The sequence below is a fragment of the Leopardus geoffroyi genome, chromosome E2 (assembly GCF_018350155.1).
Source record: "Leopardus geoffroyi isolate Oge1 chromosome E2, O.geoffroyi_Oge1_pat1.0, whole genome shotgun sequence".
Taxonomy (NCBI): domain Eukaryota; kingdom Metazoa; phylum Chordata; class Mammalia; order Carnivora; family Felidae; genus Leopardus; species Leopardus geoffroyi.
In genome coordinates this window covers 15238777-15259983 of record NC_059335.1, presented here as the reverse complement: position 1 = coordinate 15259983, position 21207 = coordinate 15238777, and the positions used below count along the sequence as shown (strand labels likewise).

Here is a 21207-nt window from a genome sequence, read left to right as displayed (position 1 = left end):
AAGATCTCAAGTACAGAAAAAGTTCAGAGCTGAAAGGACTCGAATTCGCCCAGATTTGGAAGTCCCACAAAGTTTTGCATCCTCAGACGAAACCAGGGTAATCCTACCTCCAGTACCGACTGCCAGCGTGGCAACTTCGACAGAGGCCGCAAGGAGGCGACGTGTACCTCGCAAGGAAGCTGGCCCGGAAACTACGGCCCCCTCCAGGGGCGTGGCTCCAGACTTGCCCAGACCCGGACCGAGCCCCAGCCGCAGTGGGGGACCAGCCAGCGCGCCGGGTCTCCATCTCATAGTAACGGACCCAGCCTGGCGACTGTCGCATCGCGGAGTCACGACTTCCCTCCACCCATAGCCATTAAGTGATGAGTAGTCACCTTCGACTAGAAAATCGCCTGGCAGTGGGGGTTGACTGGGCGTCTGCGTGAGCGCCCACTACTCAGACCCCCTGGTTGTCACACAGCAGGGCCAGACCCGGGGCCATCTGTGAGCACAGGTGGAGAAAAGTGGATGTGGGGCTCGTGAGGCCTGGTTGTGGTGTCCCCCTGCCTCCGCACCGCGCCACACCCCGACTCGTCCCCACGCAGCTCCTCCGGGAGGTGCCGGTTCAGTGCGCGTCTGCCCCGGGGACACGGGCGGGAGCCTGTCCCCACTCCGCCACAGCTGGGAGGCCGGCGACGCCCCATCCGCTGCCCCGCCCACCCCGCCCAGGCCCGCTCCCCGCACCCCAGGCGGGAGAGCGGGGGCAGAGGTGAGACGAGGGGGGCAGCGGCGCGGGGAGCCCGCACAGGCCCAGGCACCGTCCCCACCATTTCGGGGTCTCAGGGACCAGACGTGCGGGGACTCGTTCGCCCGTGTGCAGACGCAGCGGCTCGGAGCTCCGATGTTCCGCAGAGGGGGCACCGAGGGGAGCTTGAGACCGCTCCAAACCCCCATCAGCTGTCCCCACCGCACGACCGCCGGGCCGGGCCGGGCCGCCCCGCAAAGCGCCGCTGGACACCAGCCAACGCCCACCCCCACCCGATCGCGACCCTCCGGAGGCGTCCGGCCACAGACTGCCCTCCGAGGCCGCGGGGCCCCACTCCCGCCCCGGCCGCGGCATCGCTGTGACCCTTCGTCAGGGTCTTCCCCGCTCTCAACCTGCTCTCCGCGTCCAGACGAAGGACACCCGGGCACAGACGCGGCGCACACGCGCGGGCTGAAACTTTATTTGCCCTCCCGCGCCCGGGACCCCGGACCCCCGACCCCCGACCCCGCCGCCCGCCCGGAGGCTCAGAAGATCTTCACCGACTGCAGCTGCAGGTCCCCGCCCACCTCCAGGAGGCGCACGCGCGCCGGCGGGATCCGGTAGCGGAAGTGGTGGTACTCCGAGTCGCCGACCACCGCCTGCGGGGCCGAGGGGGGCGGGGCGTCAGGGGCCGCGGGGCCCCGAGTCCCCGGGCGCGAGATGGGCCCCGATGGCCGTACCTCTTGTCGTGGTCCTCACCTGGGCCACCTGTCTGGCGCGGACGCGCGCTTAAGGCGGTGGCTGTTACGGCCCCGCCGGCGGCGTCCACGGCCTCCCTCCGGCCGCTCGCACTGAACGTGGGGAAGGGCCTGGGTGCTGGACGCTGGGCAGCGACCACTCCCCGCGGACACGCGCGTCCCGGCCCAGTCGCCCAGCCATCCTGGCCCCTGCTCCGGGACACCAGGGCCCCGCTTCCCGCTAGGGGCCACCCACCCTCTGGGCGCTGGGCTCTTGCCGCCCGGCCCCCGCCACGGCCACACCCCTGCCTTCGGGCACACGTGGGGTTGCGCCAGGGGAAGAAGAGGGACGGACCGAACGTGGGCCCCGCCTTGGCCGGCGGGCCTTTGCTCCCCACCTCCACCAAGAGGCTTCCTGGCTTGCCTGGACTGCAGGCGGGGCGGGGGTCTGGGCGCCCGCGCCTGTGGGGGGCAGGGACTCACCTTGAACCCTTCTTCGGTGGCGATGAGGAGCACGTCGAAGGGCTGCCCATGCTGGAAGGGAATGCCTGAGCCGCGCTCCTCCCGGCCCCAGGTGCCCTGCTCCAGGCTGTTGAAGACCACCGTGGACTCGTCCAGCCGCGGGTTGAAATGGAGGGCAGCCTCCCCGCCCGGCCCCTCGCCGCACAGCAGGTTCACATAGAACCTGGTAGTGGGGGCAGGGAGGAGAGGATAAAGGTCACAGGCCAAGAAGCACCCTACCAAGATCAGGGACCAATGGTCAGGACTCCCCACCGCCAGGCCGTGCCAATTCATAGGCACCGGAGAACGTCCCATGCCACAGGGAGAAGGGTTGTGGGCTGGTGGCCAGGGACCCACCCTCCAGGGCGTCCAAAAGCTCCAGGGACCCTGGACCCGCATGCACCTAGCGAGGGTCACTATGCTATGGCCCCGGGTGCCCCTCATTTCCAAAGCCTCTAACGTTTGCCGTCGAGTCACGATGCCGATGGCCGGGGAGCTCTCTGTTCCTAGGGCATCCCCCTTGCCAGAGGGCTGGGCACAGCACCACGGGCCCGCGCGTTTGCAGGCACCGCAGATTCCCAGGAAGCCTGCCCTTCCCAGACCCGGAAGTCCTACGACCGACCGCTTCGGCCTCCCAGGTGCCCAGGGCACCTCCAGGTCGCGGGACTTCTTTCCAGGGTTCCTGGCATTCAGACTGGGAGCCATAGGACTCTCGATGGGAGCCCTGGGATGGCTCTGGAAGCCCCAGATCCCTAGGGAGACGTAGGGACCCCAGCTACACAGTCACGGGACAAGTAAGTGAAGACTTCAGATTCCAGAAGGTCAGCGATGGCCCGGGGAGTCTAAGACCCTGTGGGCCAAGGTGGCTCTGGTGCCCTCGTGTCTGGGCTGCAAGAAGTCTGAGCCAGCTGAGCCTGGACACCTCCCAGCCTTACCTCTGGGGCCTGGGGTCTCACCTGCTGGCCTTTTCCGGGACGACGCCGCGAATCCTCATCACGGTGCCCACCCGGATGCCCTCGGGCAGCGACATCTTGTGGGGCACGTTCTGCACGTTCAGCGGCGGGGAGTCCCAGGGAACGGGGGGGGGGGGGGGCGCGGACGAGAGACACACGTAGGTCGGCCCCAGGCAGAAAGCATCCGGGACCCAGATCGGCAGAATCCGTGAGAAGAAAAGGCCCGGAGACCAAGGAGAGAGAGCCAGAGGCAGACCAAGAGTGGGAGAGCCAACCACGAGGGATCAACGGAGAAAGGGAGAATCCAGAGAGGCAGATGGGAGCGTGGGGATGGGTTGGGTCCACCCGGGAGCCACAGCCCAGACCCTTGGTAGCACACCCTGGCACCCACTTTGTCCTTCCAGGCGGGACACCTCAGCCAGGCCCAGCCCCTCCCCGAGTCCGGTGCCGCCTGGGGTCCAAGCCCCCCGGGCCCCGACGCCCCCAGAAGGCACTCACAGAGCTTCCCGCCATGGCTGGGACGCTGGGGCGACAGGCGTGGCGGCGGTGGGTATGGCTGCTGGGACCTTAAGTAGAGGCAGAAGCAGGGCGTGGCGGCCCCGCTGACTCACCCCCAGCCATTTCCACACCCGCCGCCCACACCTGGCACAGACCCTGGCCCTGGGGCCACCCGGCGGCCCAGCGCCTTCTTGCTGGGCCCGGGACTTCCCTCCACTCACTGAGGGTTCCCAGTCCACCGCCCGCCCCCTCCGTTGAGCTAAGAATCCTGAAGACAGTTAAGGACGAACCGCCAAGGACAGAGGGCACCCAGGGGGCCACCATCCATCCCGGCCATGTCCCTGCCGCTTGGCACAGGGGAAAGGGTCTTTGCCCATTTTATCTTGGACATCTGGGGCCCCGAGAGGCCCACCCGGGGCTGGAAGCGGGGCCCCTCTCTCCCAGGCTGGGACCTGCGCCTTGGGCTGAGGACGCGTCCACCGAAATTCCAGCTCACGCTCCCTCGCGTGACGGTGACCCCGGCAAGGACAACGCTGTGCCCGCGGGGCTCCGGGGGACAGGACGTGTGCCTGATGAGCCGCGTCTCCCGGGGCCTAGAGCAGCGGCTGGTACACGGTCTGGGCTCCTCAAGTGCGCCTGAAAGACGAATAAGGAATGACACCAGCGCCTGGTCTGAGGCCCTGGGCGCCTGGCGCACACAGGACCTCCCCGAGCGCTCACCGCTAGCCGAGCGGGGAAGGGGATCGCTCGCCCCCACTTCACAGACCAGGAAACCGAGGCTCAGACACGGGAGGCCGTTTGCCCGAAGGCGCACGGCCGGGCAATCCCTGGGTGAGTGTCTCTCTGCCCTTCTTCACCTCTGGCGGGTTCCGCCTTGTTTCTTCTGTCCCTGGGAATGCCCTGGTGTCTCTCCCTGGCCCTCTGGCTCGGACTCTCCCTCCCTCCCGGGTGGCCCTGTCTGCCTCTCTTCCTCAGCGCCATGTCTCCTTCCTCCTCCCAGAATGGCTGCCGCTCTCCCAGCCAGGTTCGGGTCAGGGGAGGCGGAGGGGGGCCGTCCTGGGACCCAGCCGCGCCCTGACCCACGAGCAGCGACGTGGGATCCTCCACTCAGGCCCACAGCCCAAGATTCCATAGTCCAAGATTCCAGAAGAAGAATCCAGGATGGGAAGGGTGGGGTCAGAGGGAGAATGCTGAAAGAAGGTTCTGGAAGGTAGGGAAGAGGCAGGGTGGGGCAGCCACCCTGAGCAGAACCCCCTCCCAGCAGCCCAGCAGGCCTCCTGTCCACCCCCACCACCCCCTCCCAGCCTCCACCCCTGCCCCCCACCCCCCACCGTCCAGGGGGAAGAGGCCTGGGGCAGAGACCAGAATGGAAACTCTGGGTGGAGACAACCAGACTCAGAACCTGATCTGCCACCCGACTGTCCCCCAGGCCTCCCAGACTCTCTCCATCCCCACACCACGTGAGGCACCGCGGGGGTGGCAGGGGGCGGCGCAGTGTGGGGGCCAGGACCTCACACAGGGAGGCCGGACAGCTGCGAGGCGGGTGGGGGTGGCTGCAAGCACCCCAGTGTTCAGAGGAGAAGACGGAGGCAGAGAGTGGGGCACCCTCTCAGCCAAGGTCCCACAGCAGGGAAGCCGCCTGGGGCTGGGCCGGGGGGACCCAGGTGGGGGCAGGGCTGGTCACCAGGACTTCCGGTGGAGAGGACAGGGGGCCCGAGGCCGGGGCACCCACACCCGGGAGCCGGCGTCCCCGAATCGAATCGTGGGCTCCACCTGTCTCGGATCTCAGGTTCGGGGTGTCCCCCTCGGCCGCCTCGCTCTCCACGTGCTCTTGGGGCCCAACGACTCATCCTTGCCCTGATGTCTTCTTCGGGGCTGGATGTGTCTTCACACGCTGCCAACCTGCAAGTCCAAACTCGACTGTGACTTCGCTCTGGGCCCAAGTGTCAGCAGTCGATCTGTTATCAGTTGATGGCGGGCTCGTTTCTCAGAAGCCAGGCGCGCGCGCACGTGCCGGAGCCCCATTCTCTGGTGTGGATCATCTCTGCATCGGGTCTGGAATGATACTTTCAGGAGCCTTGTTTCCATTCCCAGTGAGTCGTGACCGTGCCTGTGTCTCAGTCCTCGTGCTTTTTCCTGAGCGACGCCTCGCGTTCCGAAGACGCGCAGGTTGTAACAGAACGAGGGTGGGATTCGAGAAACGTCCGGACCTGAGCAACCCCCACCCCCACCGAGTTTCCCCGAGCCCCAGAGACAGCCAGCCCCCCTCCGCCCGCCCTGCCCGGGACAGCGCTGCCAGTCTGGGCGTCCCGTGGCCACCGTGTCATGTGTCCCGGGAGTGGAGAGGGGTGGCCAGCAGGCTGAGTCGGCGGACCTTCGCCCTCCTGCAGGGAACAACTCTGGTGACTGAAAAGTAACCCCGTGTACCCACCGCGCTTGTGGGCATTGAAACCCCCAGGCTCTGCCAGGGTCAGCGTGTTGGGGACTCTGGGCCGGTTTTGTACACGGTGAACATCAGTCCGGGGGCCGCTTTGGTTTCATGTTGTTTTGTGGGAAGATTTTGGTTTTGAAGTGATCTCCGCGCCCGGCGTGGGGCTGGCACTCCCCACCCAGAGATCCGGGGTCCCAAGCCTCACGGAGCCAGCCCCGCGCCCCGCGGGGCTGCTTTGGTTTTGTAAGTGAACCTTCCAAGGAGGAGAAAGACACTGCTCAAATCTGACTTCTTTCTTAAGCGGTGAATCCACTGGAAACTTACACTTCTATTTCTGGATGGAATACATTTCCCCAACCCCATCACCGCGGAGGGAAGCATTTTCCGTCATGCTTGCTTCCGTTGATAAACGGAGGTCGTTAAAGTCTCTTACGTATTTTCAGCCGCATGTGGGGCTTTAGCCTGTGTTACGTTTTAAGTTTTCCCATTGCCCATAAATTCTTCTAAGCCATAAGTACTCTTTCACTTCTCACGGATTTAGCAGTGCGGGGACTTGCTCCCTCCTCTTCCACCTTTGCCTCCTCCCTCCCTCCCTCCTCCTTCTCTCCCTACCTTCCCCTCCTCTCTTCCCCCACTTTCCTTCTCCTCCCCCCCCCCCTACCTTGTTTTCTCCTCCCCTCCCCTCCCCTTTCCTTCCCTTCCCTCCATCCCCTCTGGCCACTCTCCTCATTTCCATTCCCCTCCCTTCCCCTCCTCTCCCTTTCCCTCTTTTTCCCTCCACTCCTCTCCTCTCTCCTCTCCTCCCCTCCCTTCCTCTCTTCCCCTTCCCTGCCTCCCTTCCTCTCCCTTTGCCTACCTGAAGGATTGGCTGTTAGAGTCTTCCAGGTGGGACCGCACTGCTTCTTGTGGGTGGGGATCTGGGTGGCCCTAGTGGGATGAGGGGGTGCGATTCCACTGTGGTGTCAGAGGGGATGGGTGAGGAGGGTGCTTGGAGAGGGTGGTCCTCAGGACCCGGCTGGGGGGCGGGTGGGAGAGGAGAAATCAGAACGTGGCTTTGATTTGGCGTCAGGCTTTCTTGGTTTCCTTGGCCTTCAGTTTGAAATGGCTCCTCAGTCTTCCTTTGTGTTTCAAGACCTTGACACTTGAGAAGCTGGGCGGCGGATGTCCCCTCATCGCCAGCTGCAGGTTAGGCACTGTTGGCTGAAGAGCCACAGAAGCGACAGCGCCTGCCTCCTCCAGCTGCCTGGCCCCTCGCGTGTCCCATGGCTGGTGAGTGGTCTTGGATCACGTGACTAGCGGAACCTCCCCGGCTTCCCCTCCCCACCGTAAAGTTACCCATTTGTCCTGTGTCATCAGTAAGCATTTTGTGGGAAGCGCCTGGAAATTTTGCAAAGCTCACGTTCTTCAGCAAACTTTGATCATTTCTATCGTTTCCTCCTGCACATCTGCTATAGACTGAATGTTTGTGGCCCCCGGATTCCCTTGGTGAAACCGCGTCCCCAGGGGAATGGTATTTGGAGATGGGGCCTTTGGGAGAACATGAGGTCACGAAGGCCGAGCCCTGGTGAGTAGGGGTTGGTGTTCTTCTAAAGGGACCCCAGAGAGCTCCTTTGTCCCTGCAGCCATGTGAGGACAGAGCAAGAAGGATCCATCTATGAACCAGGAATCAGGTTCACACCGGACACCCGATATGCTGGCGCCGTGATCGTGGACTTCCCAGCCTCCAGAACCACGAGAAATAAATTCCTGATGTTTGTAAGCCGCCGGTGGGTGGGATTTTTGTTATAGCAGCCCCCACAGAGTAAGACCACATCAATATGGACCCATGAACTCATGGGGCTGTCCAAGGAGCCCCAGTGCCGTGAATGCTTCCTCCTTTCCCGACCCAGGAAGCTGTTCCAGGCGATGAGGGGGTGTGGGGCAAGCTGAGGGCAAGGTGCCGGTTAACAGCATCCCCCCCGGGGGGGGGGGATATGTGTGATATTCCTTGCACACTCTCCACCACCCAAAAACAGGAAAGGACAAAAAACAAATGGTTAAACTGGTAAGAGTCTCCACCAGTTTATAAGAAACAGGCAATCCCATCCTGCCTAAAGTCCAGGAACGCCTTACAGTCTTTGTTTTTTTAATGTTTTTTTTTGAGAGAGAGAGAGGTGGGGGGGAATGGGGGAGGAAGACACAGAATCCAAAGCAGGCTCCAGGCTCTAAGCTGTCAGCATAGAGCCCATCGCAGGGCTTGAACTCACGAACGGAGATCACGACTTGAGCCTGGCTGCTTAACCAACTGAGCCACCCAGGGGACCCTGAACTTCCTACTGTCTTAATGTTAATGCTTTGCTAGAGGGAAAAACAGCCTTAGATTGACAATAGGTAGGCCTCCAGTAAGACTGTAAGCATGTAAAAGCCTCTTTGGAAACTCTCTTGACTTTATCTACCCGCCCCCCACTCCATAAAACAGTCACCCCCCCCCCCCACATCTGCAGCGGCCCACGGGTCCTGTCCCCGTGCTTTAATAAAATCACCTTTTTGCACCAAAGTCCTCTTCGAGAATTCTTTCTTGGCTGTCGGCTCGGGACCCCACGAGCCCCCCGTCACCCCAAAACTTCATCCCTGGCACACCTCATGCCTACCCATTTGAGCCTTGGAGACAGCCTTTTCTATACATTTCTTTCGCAGAGAAAGGTGCAGTCCTTAGGAACTAAGATCTGGGCACGGGCTCCGCTCCCAGGCCTTGTCAGGGGGACAAGGTAGGGGATGTATGAACGCAGACACGTATCTATCCATCGGAGGGGAGGCAACACGGGACCTCTGCCCTCCAAGGGGTGTTCCCGCTGGGCCCGAGACTTGAACTGATGTATCAGGCGGACAGGTTACCTAAGTTTTAGGTCACACTAGAGCCCTCAGCAGGAAATGAAGCCTCGAGGGGATGGCTGAGCACACGTGCTTTTATATTAAGTTGAAGGACAGAGGCAACTGTGGAGAAGTAACCCAGCCGTTCCGCGGGACGCTTGGAATCACTTTCACAGGGCCTGTTTGCATCGAATTCTCTGGGTCTCAACTTAGGATGAGAATGTCACTCTCCTACTGGCACAGGGTAGGTATCTGTCACGTGAGAGTTTTGATCTCCTGTTTTCAGGCAGCAAATGGGAGGGTAGAAAGCCCTTCTTCCGCTGTTTTGCAGGGCTATTAGTTCAAAATAATCCTTATGCTAAAAGGGCATATTTGGGGTGGCACGTTTTGCACCCTTCAACAAACACGTTTCTACATCCGTATTTCTTTCGCTTTGGGTGTAGAAAACTCACCAGTCACAGACGGGCAAAGGCTGCATTCCTACCTGGCCGCTGGTCAAATTCATAGAGACACAAAGTAGGAGGGGGGGTGGAGTGGGGGGCGGGGGGCCGGGCAGTTAGTGTTTAGTGGGTCCAGTTACAGGTTTGCAAGATGAAGAGAGTTCTGGAGACGGATGGTGGGGACGGCTACACAACAGTGTGAATGTATTTTGTGCCACTGAACTGGACACGGGAAAAATGGTTAACATGGTGGGGCGCCCGGCGCGGGGCGGCGGGTGGGGCTTGGTCGGTTCAGCGCCCGACTCTTGGTTTGGGCTCAGGTCATGATCTCACCGTTCGTCTGTGGGTTCGAGCCCTGCATAGGGCTCTGGGCTGGCAGCTCAGAGCCTGGAGCCTGCTTGGGATTCTGTGTCTCCCTCTTTCTCTGCCCCTCCGTGCTAATGTGCAAGCACGCGCGTGTTCTCTCTCTCTCTCTCTCTCTGTCTCAAAATATAAACATAAAACAATTTTTTTAATTAAAAAAAAGGAAAATTCACACGTCCCCACACCTCCTCACCTTCTTGCTTTAAATACGCCCCCGCCCACTGCCTCCTTGCAGACAGCCTCTCCTCTGCCGTCCTGACCGCTGCTCCCTTGGGGCCTGTTCAATAAACTTCCGTCGCCTTTGTTCCGCCTCAGGTGAACCCTTTCTCCTCTGCGCCACTGGCTTCCACATGATCCTCACCCAGGTTTGGGGACCCCCATCTGATCGAGAGACAACCCATTTAGACACCACACGTATATATTTTACTTTATTTACTTTAGAGAGAGCGCACAAGCAGGGGAGAGGGCAGAGGGAGAGACAGAGAACATCTCAAGCGGGCTCCGTGCTCAGCACCGAGGCTCGATCCCATGACCCTAGATATGACCTGAGCAGAAATCAAGTGTCTGACGCTCAACCGACCAAGTCACCCATATTTTTATATTTTAACGTAATAAAAAAGATTTTAAGGAGACGCAAACCCGCCACCCCCCCACCCTCCAAAACCCCTCATGAAATACCGCCAGTCAGGTTCATGGTCATTTTCCCCTTTCCACACTAGAACTCTTCCCTCTGAATGTCACACAAGAGACTCGCCTTCTGTGGTGCACACCCACCCTGCAGTCACTCCCGCAGGGACCCTTTCCTCCCCGGCACAGACACCACCGACTCCCCTGCTGGGGCTGGGTTCCCAAGGTCCAGCCGCCCCTCTCCCCTCACCCCCACCCTAGGTCCTGAGGACCACCTGCTTCTGAGCGCCCTCCTCACTCACTCCCTCTGACACGACAGCGGAACAGCATCCCCTCCCCTTGGCCAGCTGCTATCCTGCCCCATCCCTCCCCCCCCCCCAAGAGGCAGCACCTGTCCCCCCACCTGATGGCCCAATCCCTCAGCCAAGGAAGGAGAGCAAAGGGAAGGGAGGGGAGGGGAGGGGAGGTGAAGGGAGGGAGGGGAGGAAAGAAGGAAAGGTGGAAAGAACAGGTCACTGGACTCCCACCTCAGGCGTGGAAACGGACCCCTTATTACTTGGAAATGATCCCTCATTACTTGGAAGAACTGAGTGGACGATGGGAAACACTTCAATTTTTTTTTTTTAATTTTTTTTCAACGTTTATTTATTTTTGGGACAGAGAGAGACAGAGCATGAACGGGGGAGGGGCAGAGAGAGAGGGAGACACAGAATCGGAAACAGGCTCCAGGCTCTGAGCCATCAGCCCAGAGCCCGACGCGGGGCTCGAACCCACGGACCGCGAGATCGTGACCTGGCTGAAGTCGGACGCTTAACCGGCTGCGCCACCCAGGCGCCCCGAAACACTTCAAATTTAATACATGGTGGGGGGCACCTGGATGGCTCAGTCGGTTAAGCACCCAACTCTGGATTTCAGCTCAGGTCCCGATCCCAAGGTTCATGGGTTCCAGCCCCACACCCAGCTCCTCACGGATAGTGCTTGGGATTCTCTGTGTCCCTCTTTCTCTCCGTGCCTCCCTCTCTCTTTCTCCATCTCTCAAAATAAATAAATAAACTTCAAAACAAAAAACACGGTAAATCCCACATGTGGCTGAAAATACATAAGAGAGTTTAACGACCTCCGTTTATCAACGGAAGCAAGCATGACGGAAAATGCTTCCCTCCGCGGTGATGGGGTTGGGGAAATGTATTCCATCCAGAAATAGAAGTGTAAGTTTCCAGTGGATTCACCGCTTAAGAAAGAAGTCAGATTTGAGCAGTGTCTTTCTCCTCCTTGGAAGGTTCACTTACAAAACCAAAGCAGCCCCGCGGGGCGCGGGGCTGGCTCCGTGAGGCTTGGGACCCCGGATCTCTGGGTGGGGAGTGCCAGCCCCACGCCGGGCGCGGAGATCACTTCAAAACCAAAATCTTCCCACAAAACAACATGAAACCAAAGCGGCCCCCGGACTGATGTGCACCGTGTACAAAACCGGCCCAAAGTCCCCAACACGCTGACCCTGGCAGAGCCTGGGGGTTTCAACGCCCACAAGCGCGGTGGGTACACGGGGTTACTTTTCAGTCACCAGAGTTGTTCCCTGCAGGAGGGCGAAGGTCCGCCGACTCAGCCTGCTGGCCACCCCTCTCCACTCCCGGGACACATGACACGGTGGCCACGGGACGCCCAGACTGGCAGCGCTGTCCCGGGCAGGGCGGGCGGAGGGGGGCTGGTTGTCTCTGGGGCTCGGGGAAACTCGGTGGGGGTGGGGGTTGCTCAGGTCCGGACGTTTCTCGAATCCCACCCTCGTTCTGTTACAACCTGCGCGTCTTCGGAACGCGAGGCGTCGCTCAGGAAAAAGCACGAGGACTGAGACACAGGCACGGTCACGACTCACTGGGAATGGAAACAAGGCTCCTGAAAGTATCATTCCAGACCCGATGCAGAGATGATCCACACCAGAGAATGGGGCTCCGGCACGTGCGCGCGCGCCTGGCTTCTGAGAAACGAGCCCGCCATCAACTGGTAACAGATCGACTGCTGACACTTGGGCCCAGAGCGAAGTCACAGTCGAGTTTGGACTTGCAGGTTGGCAGCGTGTGAAGACACATCCAGCCCCGAAGAAGACATCAGGGCAAGGATGAGTCGTTGGGCCCCAAGAGCACGTGGAGAGCGAGGCGGCCGAGGGGGACACCCCGAACCTGAGATCCGAGACAGGTGGAGCCCACGATTCGATTCGGGGACGCCGGCTCCCGGGTGTGGGTGCCCCGGCCTCGGGCCCCCTGTCCTCTCCACCGGAAGTCCTGGTGACCAGCCCTGCCCCCACCTGGGCCCCCCCCCCCCCCCCCCACGGCCCAGCCCCAGGCGGCTTCCCTGCTGTGGGACCTTGGCTGAGAGGGTGCCCCACTCTCTGCCTCCGTCTTCTCCTCTGAACACTGGGGTGCTTGCAGCCACCCCCACCCGCCTCGCAGCTGTCCGGCCTCCCTGTGTGAGGTCCTGGCCCCCACACTGCGCCGCCCCCTGCCACCCCCGCGGTGCCTCACGTGGTGTGGGGATGGAGAGAGTCTGGGAGGCCTGGGGGACAGTCGGGTGGCAGATCAGGTTCTGAGTCTGGTTGTCTCCACCCAGAGTTTCCATTCTGGTCTCTGCCCCAGGCCTCTTCCCCCTGGACGGTGGGGGGTGGGGGGCAGGGGTGGAGGCTGGGAGGGGGTGGTGGGGGTGGACAGGAGGCCTGCTGGGCTGCTGGGAGGGGGTTCTGCTCAGGGTGGCTGCCCCACCCTGCCTCTTCCCTACCTTCCAGAACCTTCTTTCAGCATTCTCCCTCTGACCCCACCCTTCCCATCCTGGATTCTTCTTCTGGAATCTTGGACTATGGAATCTTGGGCTGTGGGCCTGAGTGGAGGATCCCACGTCGCTGCTCGTGGGTCAGGGCGCGGCTGGGTCCCAGGACGGCCCCCCTCCGCCTCCCCTGACCCGAACCTGGCTGGGAGAGCGGCAGCCATTCTGGGAGGAGGAAGGAGACATGGCGCTGAGGAAGAGAGGCAGACAGGGCCACCCGGGAGGGAGGGAGAGTCCGAGCCAGAGGGCCAGGGAGAGACACCAGGGCATTCCCAGGGACAGAAGAAACAAGGCGGAACCCGCCAGAGTCGAAGAAGGGCAGAGAGACACTCACCCAGGGATTGCCCGGCCGTGCGCCTTCGGGCAAACGGCCTCCCGTGTCTGAGCCTCGGTTTCCTGGTCTGTGAAGTGGGGGCGAGCGATCCCCTTCCCCGCTCGGCTAGCGGTGAGCGCTCGGGGAGGTCCTGTGTGCGCCAGGCGCCCAGGGCCTCAGACCAGGCGCTGGTGTCATTCCTTATTCGTCTTTCAGGCGCACTTGAGGAGCCCCGACCGTGTACCAGCCGCTGCCCTAGGCCCCGGGAGACGCGGCTCATCAGGCACACGTCCTGTCCCCCGGAGCCCCGCGGGCACAGCGTTGTCCTTGCCGGGGTCACCGTCACGCGAGGGAGCGTGAGCTGGAATTTCGGTGGACGCGTCCTCAGCCCAAGGCGCAGGTCCCAGCCTGGGAGAGAGGGGCCCCGCTTCCAGCCCCGGGTGGGCCTCTCGGGGCCCCAGATGTCCAAGATAAAATGGGCAAAGACCCTTTCCCCTGTGCCAAGCGGCAGGGACATGGCCGGGATGGATGGTGGCCCCCTGGGTGCCCTCTGTCCTTGGCGGTTCGTCCTTAACTGTCTTCAGGATTCTTAGCTCAACGGAGGGGGCGGGCGGTGGACTGGGAACCCTCAGTGAGTGGAGGGAAGTCCCGGGCCCAGCAAGAAGGCGCTGGGCCGCCGGGTGGCCCCAGGGCCAGGGTCTGTGCCAGGTGTGGGCGGCGGGTGTGGAAATGGCTGGGGGTGAGTCAGCGGGGCCGCCACGCCCTGCTTCTGCTTCTACTTAAGGTCCCAGCAGCCATACCCACCGCCGCCACGCCTGTCGCCCCAGCGTCCCAGCCATGGCGGGAAGCTCTGTGAGTGCCTTCTGGGGGCGTCGGGGCCCGGGGGGCTTGGACCCCAGGCGGCACCGGACTCGGGGAGGGGCTGGGCCTGGCTGAGGTGTCCCGCCGGGAAGGACAAAGTGGGTGCCAGGGTGTGCTACCAAGGGTCTGGGCTGTGGCTCCCGGGTGGACCCAACCCATCCCCACGCTCCCATCTGCCTCTCTGGATTCTCCCTTTCTCCGTTGATCCCTCGTGGTTGGCTCTCCCACTCTTGGTCTGCCTCTGGCTCTCTCTCCTTGGTCTCCGGGCCTTTTCTTCTCACGGATTCTGCCGATCTGGGTCCCGGATGCTTTCTGCCTGGGGCCGACCCACGTGTGTCTCTCGTCCGCGCCCCCCGTTCCCTGGGACTCCCCGCCGCTGAACGTGCAGAACGTGCCCCACAAGACGTCGCTGCCCGAGGGCATCCGGGTGGGCACCGTGATGAGGATTCGCGGCGTCGTCCCGGAAAAGGCCAGCAGGTGAGACCCCAGGCCCCAGAGGTAAGGCTGGGAGGTGTCCAGGCTCAGCTGGCTCAGACTTCTTGCAGCCCAGACACGAGGGCACCAGAGCCACCTTGGCCCACAGGGTCTTAGACTCCCCGGGCCATCGCTGACCTTCTGGAATCTGAAGTCTTCACTTACTTGTCCCGTGACTGTGTAGCTGGGGTCCCTACGTCTCCCTAGGGATCTGGGGCTTCCAGAGCCATCCCAGGGCTCCCATCGAGAGTCCTATGGCTCCCAGTCTGAATGCCAGGAACCCTGGAAAGAAGTCCCGCGACCTGGAGGTGCCCTGGGCACCTGGGAGGCCGAAGCGGTCGGTCGTAGGACTTCCGGGTCTGGGAAGGGCAGGCTTCCTGGGAATCTGCGGTGCCTGCAAACGCGCGGGCCCGTGGTGCTGTGCCCAGCCCTCTGGCAAGGGGGATGCCCTAGGAACAGAGAGCTCCCCGGCCATCGGCATCGTGACTCGACGGCAAACGTTAGAGGCTTTGGAAATGAGGGGCACCCGGGGCCATAGCATAGTGACCCTCGCTAGGTGCATGCGGGTCCAGGGTCCCTGGAGCTTTTGGACGCCCTGGAGGGTGGGTCCCTGGCCACCAGCCCACAACCCTTCTCCCTGTGGCGTGGGACGTTCTCCGGTGCCTATGAATTGGCACGGCCTGGCGGTGGGGAGTCCTGACCATTGGTCCCTGATCTTGGTAGGGTGCTTCTTGGCCTGTGACCTTTATCCTCTCCTCCCTGCCCCCACTACCAGGTTCTATGTGAACCTGCTGTGCGGCGAGGGGCCGGGCGGGGAGGCTGCCCTCCATTTCAACCCGCGGCTGGACGAGTCCACGGTGGTCTTCAACAGCCTGGAGCAGGGCACCTGGGGCCGGGAGGAGCGCGGCTCAGGCATTCCCTTCCAGCATGGGCAGCCCTTCGACGTGCTCCTCATCGCCACCGAAGAAGGGTTCAAGGTGAGTCCCTGCCCCCCACAGGCGCGGGCGCCCAGACCCCCGCCCCGCCTGCAGTCCAGGCAAGCCAGGAAGCCTCTTGGTGGAGGTGGGGAGCAAAGGCCCGCCGGCCAAGGCGGGGCCCACGTTCGGTCCGTCCCTCTTCTTCCCCTGGCGCAACCCCACGTGTGCCCGAAGGCAGGGGTGTGGCCGTGGCGGGGGCCGGGCGGCAAGAGCCCAGCGCCCAGAGGGTGGGTGGCCCCTAGCGGGAAGCGGGGCCCTGGTGTCCCGGAGCAGGGGCCAGGATGGCTGGGCGACTGGGCCGGGACGCGCGTGTCCGCGGGGAGTGGTCGCTGCCCAGCGTCCAGCACCCAGGCCCTTCCCCACGTTCAGTGCGAGCGGCCGGAGGGAGGCCGTGGACGCCGCCGGCGGGGCCGTAACAGCCACCGCCTTAAGCGCGCGTCCGCGCCAGACAGGTGGCCCAGGTGAGGACCACGACAAGAGGTACGGCCATCGGGGCCCATCTCGCGCCCGGGGACTCGGGGCCCCGCGGCCCCTGACGCCCCGCCCCCCTCGGCCCCGCAGGCGGTGGTCGGCGACTCGGAGTACCACCACTTCCGCTACCGGATCCCGCCGGCGCGCGTGCGCCTCCTGGAGGTGGGCGGGGACCTGCAGCTGCAGTCGGTGAAGATCTTCTGAGCCTCCGGGCGGGCGGCGGGGTCGGGGGTCGGGGGTCCGGGGTCCCGGGCGCGGGAGGGCAAATAAAGTTTCAGCCCGCGCGTGTGCGCCCCGTCTGTGCCCGGGTGTCCTTCGTCTGGACGCGGAGAGCAGGTTGAGAGCGGGGAAGACCCTGACGAAGGGTCACAGCGATGCCGCGGCCGGGGCGGGAGTGGGGCCCCGCGGCCTCGGAGGGCAGTCTGTGGCCGGACGCCTCCGGAGGGTCGCGATCGGGTGGGGGTGGGCGTTGGCTGGTGTCCAGCGGCGCTTTGCGGGGCGGCCCGGCCCGGCCCGGCCCGGCGGTCGTGCGGTGGGGACAGCTGATGGGGGTTTGGAGCGGTCTCAAGCTCCCCTCGGTGCCCCCTCTGCGGAACATCGGAGCTCCGAGCCGCTGCGTCTGCACACGGGCGAACGAGTCCCCGCACGTCTGGTCCCTGAGACCCCGAAATGGTGGGGACGGTGCCTGGGCCTGTGCGGGCTCCCCGCGCCGCTGCCCCCCTCGTCTCACCTCTGCCCCGGCTCTCCCGCCTGGGGTGCGGGGAGCGGGCCTGGGCGGGGTGGGCGGGGCAGCGGATGGGGCGTCGCCGGCCTCCCAGCTGTGGCGGAGTGGGGACAGGCTCCCGCCCGTGTCCCCGGGGCAGACGCGCACTGAACCGGCACCTCCCGGAGGAGCTGCGTGGGGACGAGTCGGGGGGGGAGGCGCGGTGGGGAGTCAGGGGGACACCGCGACCAGTCCTCTGGGTCTCTGCGCGCTCACGAGCCCCCTTCCCACCTTTCTTTCTACCTGTGCCCCTGGCCCTGCCCGAGTGACAACCAGGGAGTCGGGGTAGTCGGCGCTCACACGCAGACGCCCAGTCACCCCCCACCCGCAGTCGGTGCATTTCTGGGCTTGGGCTGTCTGAGTCGCCACCCTGCAGGACCCGTCTCCCTCAGCCTTGGGAAGGAGCCCCGCCGGGTGGCAGTGCTCCAGCGTCGCATGATAGGCTAGGATCCAGAGCCCGGGACAATCCCCACCCACGCCCCAGGCAGGCTGTCCCACGCTTGGAGCCCGCCCCAGAGGTGACAGACCTCCCTTTCCCTGGGCCACTGTGGGCTTTGCAGTCCTCACAGAGGACCGTTCCTGACCTGACAGGAAGCAGAGCGTAGGGTCTGAGCCTTTTCAGGACCCATTTTCTGCCCCTGAGATCCTTCCGGGGAAACCACCCTCCCCATACCGAGCCCTTGAGACTGTCTCTCTGGGTGGGCGGTGTAAGGAAGGGTCCCCTCTTGCAGTGGTGGACCCGAGAAAGTCTGAATTCCCCTCCTTCCCCAGGGCTCATTGTTGAATGACTTAGCATTCATTTTTATTTGCCAATGTCAAGTAGTTGTAATTAACAAAAGTGTTTCTAGAGATAACACATGGGTAGGGTGTAAATTTCCACCAATAGCAGTGGAGAGAAATTGTAGTTATTGGCACAACTGGCAAAGGTGGTCCGAGGGGTGCCTCAGTGGCTCAGGTAGTTAAGTGTCTGACTTGGGCTCAGGTCATGATCTTGCAGTTCAGGGAGTTCAATTCTTCCCCACCCCCCTCAAGCTCTGTCCTGACTGCTCAGAGCCTGGAGCTTGCAGCCCGCTTCCGATTCTGTGTCTCCCTCTCTGTCTGGCCCTCCCTGGTTCGTGCTCTATCTCTCAAAAATAAATAAACATTGGAGCACCTGGGTGGTGCAGTCGGTTAAGCGTCCGACTTCAGCCAGGTCACGATCTTGCAGCCCGTGAGTTCGAGCCCCGCATCGGGCTCTGGGCTGATGGCTCAGAGCCTGGAGCCTGCTTCCGATTCTGTGTCTCCCTCTCTCTCTGCCCCTCCCCCGTTCATGCTCTGTCTCAAAAATAAATAAACGTTAAAAAAATTTTTTAAAAAAATAAATAAACATTAAAAAAAAAAAAGGTGTTTGGGGTCCCCGGATTAGATGGTAGTGATCTATCCCTGTTAATTTCTTGATTTTCACCTTTGCCTTAGAGTGGACAATCAGGAGAATGTTCTTGTTTGTGGAAAATACACAATAGAGTATTTGAAGGTGATCAGGAAACATGTTGTCAACATACTCTGGAATGGGTGGTAGGAAAAAAAATTATTTTAATTCTGTATGCCAACAGAAAAGGGTCTACTCCATTTTTTTTTTAAGTTTTTTTATTTATTTTGAGAGAGACAGAGAGAGACAGAAACAGAGAGAGCATGAGTGGGGGAGGAGCAGAGAGAGGGGAAGAATCCCAAGCAGGATCCTGGCTGTCAGCATGGAGCCCCAGGTCGGGGGGGGGGGGGGGGGGGGGGGGGGGGGGGGGGGGGGGGGGGGGGGCTGGAACTCCCAAACCCTGAGATCTTGACCTGAACTGAGATCAAGAGTTGGAGGCTTGGGGCACCTGGGTGGCTCGGTTGGTTGAGTGTTCAACTTCAGCTCAGGTCATGATCTCAGAGTCCTTGAGTTCAAGCCCAGCGTCAGGCACTGTGCTGACAGCTCAGAGCCTGGAGCCTGCTTCTGATTCTGTGTCTCCCTCTCTCTGCTCCTCCCCTGCTCATGCTATGTCTCTGTTTCTCAAAAATAAGCAAGCATTAAAAAAATAGTAAAATAATCTTAATAAATAAATAAACTTTTAAAAAGATAAATAAGAATCTCTGCCTCAGTGGGTGGTTTTAAGGATTGAAAGAATGGTTAGCCCAGTGACTAACACATAGTAAGGATTCAAAAAAATGTTAACTATTGATTTCTTCTTTTTTTAAAGATTTTTATTTTTATTTTTTAACATTTATTTATTTTTTTAATTTTTTTTTCAACGTTTATTTATTTTTGGGACAGAGAGAGACACAGCATGAACGGGGGAGGGGCAGAGAGAGAGGGAGACACAGAATCGGAAACAGGCTCCAGGCTCTGAGCCATCAGCCCAGAGCCCGACGGGGGGCTCGAACTCACGGACCGCGAGATCGTGACCTGGCTGAAGTCGGACGCTCAACCGACTGCGCCACCCAGGCGCCCCAACATTTATTTATTTTTGAGAGACAGAGCAAGAGTGGGGGAGGGGGAGAGAGAGAGGAGACACAGAATCAGAAGCAGGCTCCAGGCTCCGAGCCTTCAGCACAGAGCCCAGCGGGGGTGCTCAGACCCACGAACTGTGAGATCATGACCTGAGCCGAAGTCAGACACTCAACCGACTTGAGCCACCCAGGCGCCCCATTAAGATTTTATTTTTAAGTCATGTCTACACCCAACATGGGGTTCGAACTCATGACCTCGAGATCAAGAATCACACTCTATGGAATGAGCCCACCAGGCGACCCAGCTCTTGATTTCTTCTTTGACACATGGGTCATCTGGAAGGGTGTTTTTATTTAATGTTTATTATTTTTGTGAGATAGAGAGTGAGCAGGGAGGAGCAGAGAGGGAGGGGGACAGAGGATCCAAATAGGGCTCTGTGCTGACAACAGAGAGCCTGATGTGGGGGCTCAAACTCACGAACTGTGAGATCATGACTCGAGCTGAAGTCAGACGCTCAACCAACTGAGCCACCCAGGCGCCCCTAGAAGGGTGTTTAATTTCTAATACTTGGAGATTTCCTAAATTTCTCTTTATGGTTGGCTTCCAACATAATTCCGTTAAGGTCAGAGAACATACTTTCTATGATTTCAATTTGCATACATTTATTACGACTTACTTTATGGCCTTATTTTATGGTCTACTCTGGAGAATTTCCAAGTGTGCTTGAAAATAGTGTGTGTGTGTCCTGCTTTTGGTAAGCGGAGTGTTAGCTGTTAGGTAAAGTGATTGATAGTGTCTATGTATTCTCAATCCTTACTAATTTCTGTCTGGTTGTTCTATCAATTGCTAAAAGAGGGGTACTGCAACTTAATAGCTGTTCAATAGTCTATTTGTCATGCATTTGGGGATCTCTTGTTAGTATACATTTTTACTTGATATATATATATATATATATATGATATATTTACTATATATGTACGTGTGTGTGTGTGTGTGTGTGTATCTGATGGATTGTCCCTTTTATCACTACAAAATGTCCCTCTTTGTCTCTAGTACAATTTCTTTTACATCTATTGTGTCTGAGAGTAATTCTGTCCTTCTTACTCTCTCATGGTTACTCTTGGCATGATATATCTTTTCTCATCCATTTACATTCAACTTACTGGTGTCTTAGATCTAAAGTGTGTCTTTTCTTTTAATCTTTTTTAATGTTTATTTATTTTTGAGAGAGAGAGAGAGAGAGAGAGAGAATGCAATTGGGGAGGAGCAGGGAGAGAGGGAGACACAGAATCTGAAGCAGGCTCCAAGCTCTGAACTGTCAGCACAGAGCCCAATGTGGGACTTGAACTCACAAACTGAGAGATCATGACCTGAGCTGAAGTCAGTCGCCCAACCGACTGAGCCACCCAGGCTCCCCAAAAGTGTGTCTTTTATGGACAGCATATACTTGGATCTTGCTTTCTTTTTTTTATTATTAAAAAAAATTTTTTTTAACATTTATTCATTTTTTTTTTGAAAGGCAGAGACAGAGTGCTAATGGGTGAGGGGCAGAGAGAGAGGGAGACACAGAAACAGAAGCAGGCTTCTGTTACCCCATAACTCAGCACCATAAAACTTGTATGATCTTACACGGTTTCTGAAGTTAGGATCCAGAAGTGGCCTACTTAGGTGGTGTGGCTCTGATCTTCCATGGAGTTACATGCAAACATATGTGGAGTTGCAGTCATCTGAAAGAAGCTTTCCAAACTATGGCTGTGGCCAAACTCACCCATTGCCTGATCGAGTATGGCTCACAGGCTAAGAATAGGTTTTACATTTTTAAATAGGTGAAAACATAAAAGAAAGGATATTTCAAAACACTAAAACACTAAAAATTATATAGAATTCAAGTCTCAGTACCCATAACTCAAGGTTTTGGTTTTGTTTGTTTGTTTGTTTTTTGTAAT

The 21207-nt window shown here is 59.8% G+C and overlaps 4 protein-coding genes across 10 annotated transcripts; 2 read left to right on the top strand and 2 right to left on the bottom strand.

Moving 5' to 3' along the window:
* Window positions 1-1189: 1189 nt before the first annotated feature.
* Window positions 1190-3976, bottom strand: LOC123578993 (galectin-7-like). The gene is made up of 5 exons (XM_045442432.1): window positions 3866-3976; window positions 3414-3481; window positions 2919-3007; window positions 1945-2146; window positions 1190-1383 (listed from the first exon to the last, which is right to left on the bottom strand). Exons 2-5 carry the CDS (start codon window positions 3426-3428, stop codon window positions 1270-1272), a joined length of 420 nt encoding a protein of 139 aa, XP_045298388.1. The 5' UTR covers window positions 3429-3481; window positions 3866-3976; the 3' UTR covers window positions 1190-1269.
* Window positions 3480-8380, top strand: LOC123578990. 5 transcript variants are annotated; one of them, XR_006702584.1, is made up of 4 exons: window positions 3481-4244; window positions 5274-6087; window positions 6977-7113; window positions 7467-7603. XR_006702584.1 is itself a non-coding variant. In XM_045442428.1 (2 exons), exons 1-2 carry the CDS (start codon window positions 3749-3751, stop codon window positions 4545-4547), a joined length of 630 nt encoding a protein of 209 aa, XP_045298384.1. In that variant the 5' UTR covers window positions 3480-3748. The 5 variants fall into 5 exon arrangements, 2 of the variants coding, with proteins under 2 accessions (XP_045298384.1, XP_045298383.1); XR_006702585.1 differs by lacking the exon at window positions 5274-6087 and having other exon boundaries at window positions 4141-4244; window positions 7467-8380; XR_006702586.1 differs by lacking the exons at window positions 3481-4244; window positions 5274-6087 and adding an exon at window positions 6580-6729.
* Window positions 8381-11227: 2847 nt separating this feature from the next.
* On the bottom strand, window positions 11228-13796 carry LOC123578991. Of its 2 annotated transcripts, none has more exons than XR_006702587.1 (2): window positions 13270-13442; window positions 11228-13100 (listed from the first exon to the last, which is right to left on the bottom strand). XR_006702587.1 is itself a non-coding variant. In XM_045442429.1 (2 exons), the coding sequence occupies exons 1-2, from the start codon at window positions 13763-13765 to the stop codon at window positions 11671-11673; spliced, it is 1053 nt and encodes a 350-aa protein (XP_045298385.1). In that variant the 5' UTR covers window positions 13766-13796; the 3' UTR covers window positions 11228-11670. The 2 variants fall into 2 exon arrangements, 1 of the variants encoding a protein (XP_045298385.1); XM_045442429.1 differs by having other exon boundaries at window positions 11228-12227; window positions 13270-13796.
* Window positions 13537-16330, top strand: LGALS7B (galectin 7B). Of its 2 annotated transcripts, XM_045442430.1 has the most exons (5): window positions 13537-13648; window positions 14033-14100; window positions 14498-14586; window positions 15359-15560; window positions 16122-16330. In XM_045442430.1, exons 2-5 carry the CDS (start codon window positions 14086-14088, stop codon window positions 16233-16235), a joined length of 420 nt encoding a protein of 139 aa, XP_045298386.1. In that variant the 5' UTR covers window positions 13537-13648; window positions 14033-14085; the 3' UTR covers window positions 16236-16330. The 2 variants fall into 2 exon arrangements, with proteins under 2 accessions (XP_045298386.1, XP_045298387.1); XM_045442431.1 differs by lacking the exon at window positions 13537-13648 and having other exon boundaries at window positions 13968-14100.
* The last annotated feature ends 4877 nt before the right edge of the window (window positions 16331-21207 follow it).

Coding starts and splice junctions, on each gene's coding strand:
- LOC123578993 (XM_045442432.1), bottom strand. Junction 2,147..2,918: donor GTCCCGGAAAAGGCCAGCAG/GTGAGACCCCAG, acceptor CCCCACTACCAG/GTTCTATGTGAACCTGCTGT. Junction 1,384..1,944: donor CCACCGAAGAAGGGTTCAAG/GTGAGTCCCTGC, acceptor TCGGCCCCGCAG/GCGGTGGTCGGCGACTCGGA.
- LOC123578990 (XM_045442427.1), top strand. CDS start 3,749: ATGTCCCTGCCGCTTGGCACAGGGGAAAGGGTCTTTGCCCATTTTATC. Junction 4,245..5,273: donor CACGGCCGGGCAATCCCTGG/GTGAGTGTCTCT, acceptor ATCCTTGCCCTG/ATGTCTTCTTCGGGGCTGGA.
- LOC123578991 (XM_045442429.1), bottom strand. CDS start 13,765: ATGTCCCTGCCGCTTGGCACAGGGGAAAGGGTCTTTGCCCATTTTATC. Junction 12,228..13,269: donor CACGGCCGGGCAATCCCTGG/GTGAGTGTCTCT, acceptor ATCCTTGCCCTG/ATGTCTTCTTCGGGGCTGGA.
- LGALS7B (XM_045442430.1), top strand. Junction 14,587..15,358: donor GTCCCGGAAAAGGCCAGCAG/GTGAGACCCCAG, acceptor CCCCACTACCAG/GTTCTATGTGAACCTGCTGT. Junction 15,561..16,121: donor CCACCGAAGAAGGGTTCAAG/GTGAGTCCCTGC, acceptor TCGGCCCCGCAG/GCGGTGGTCGGCGACTCGGA.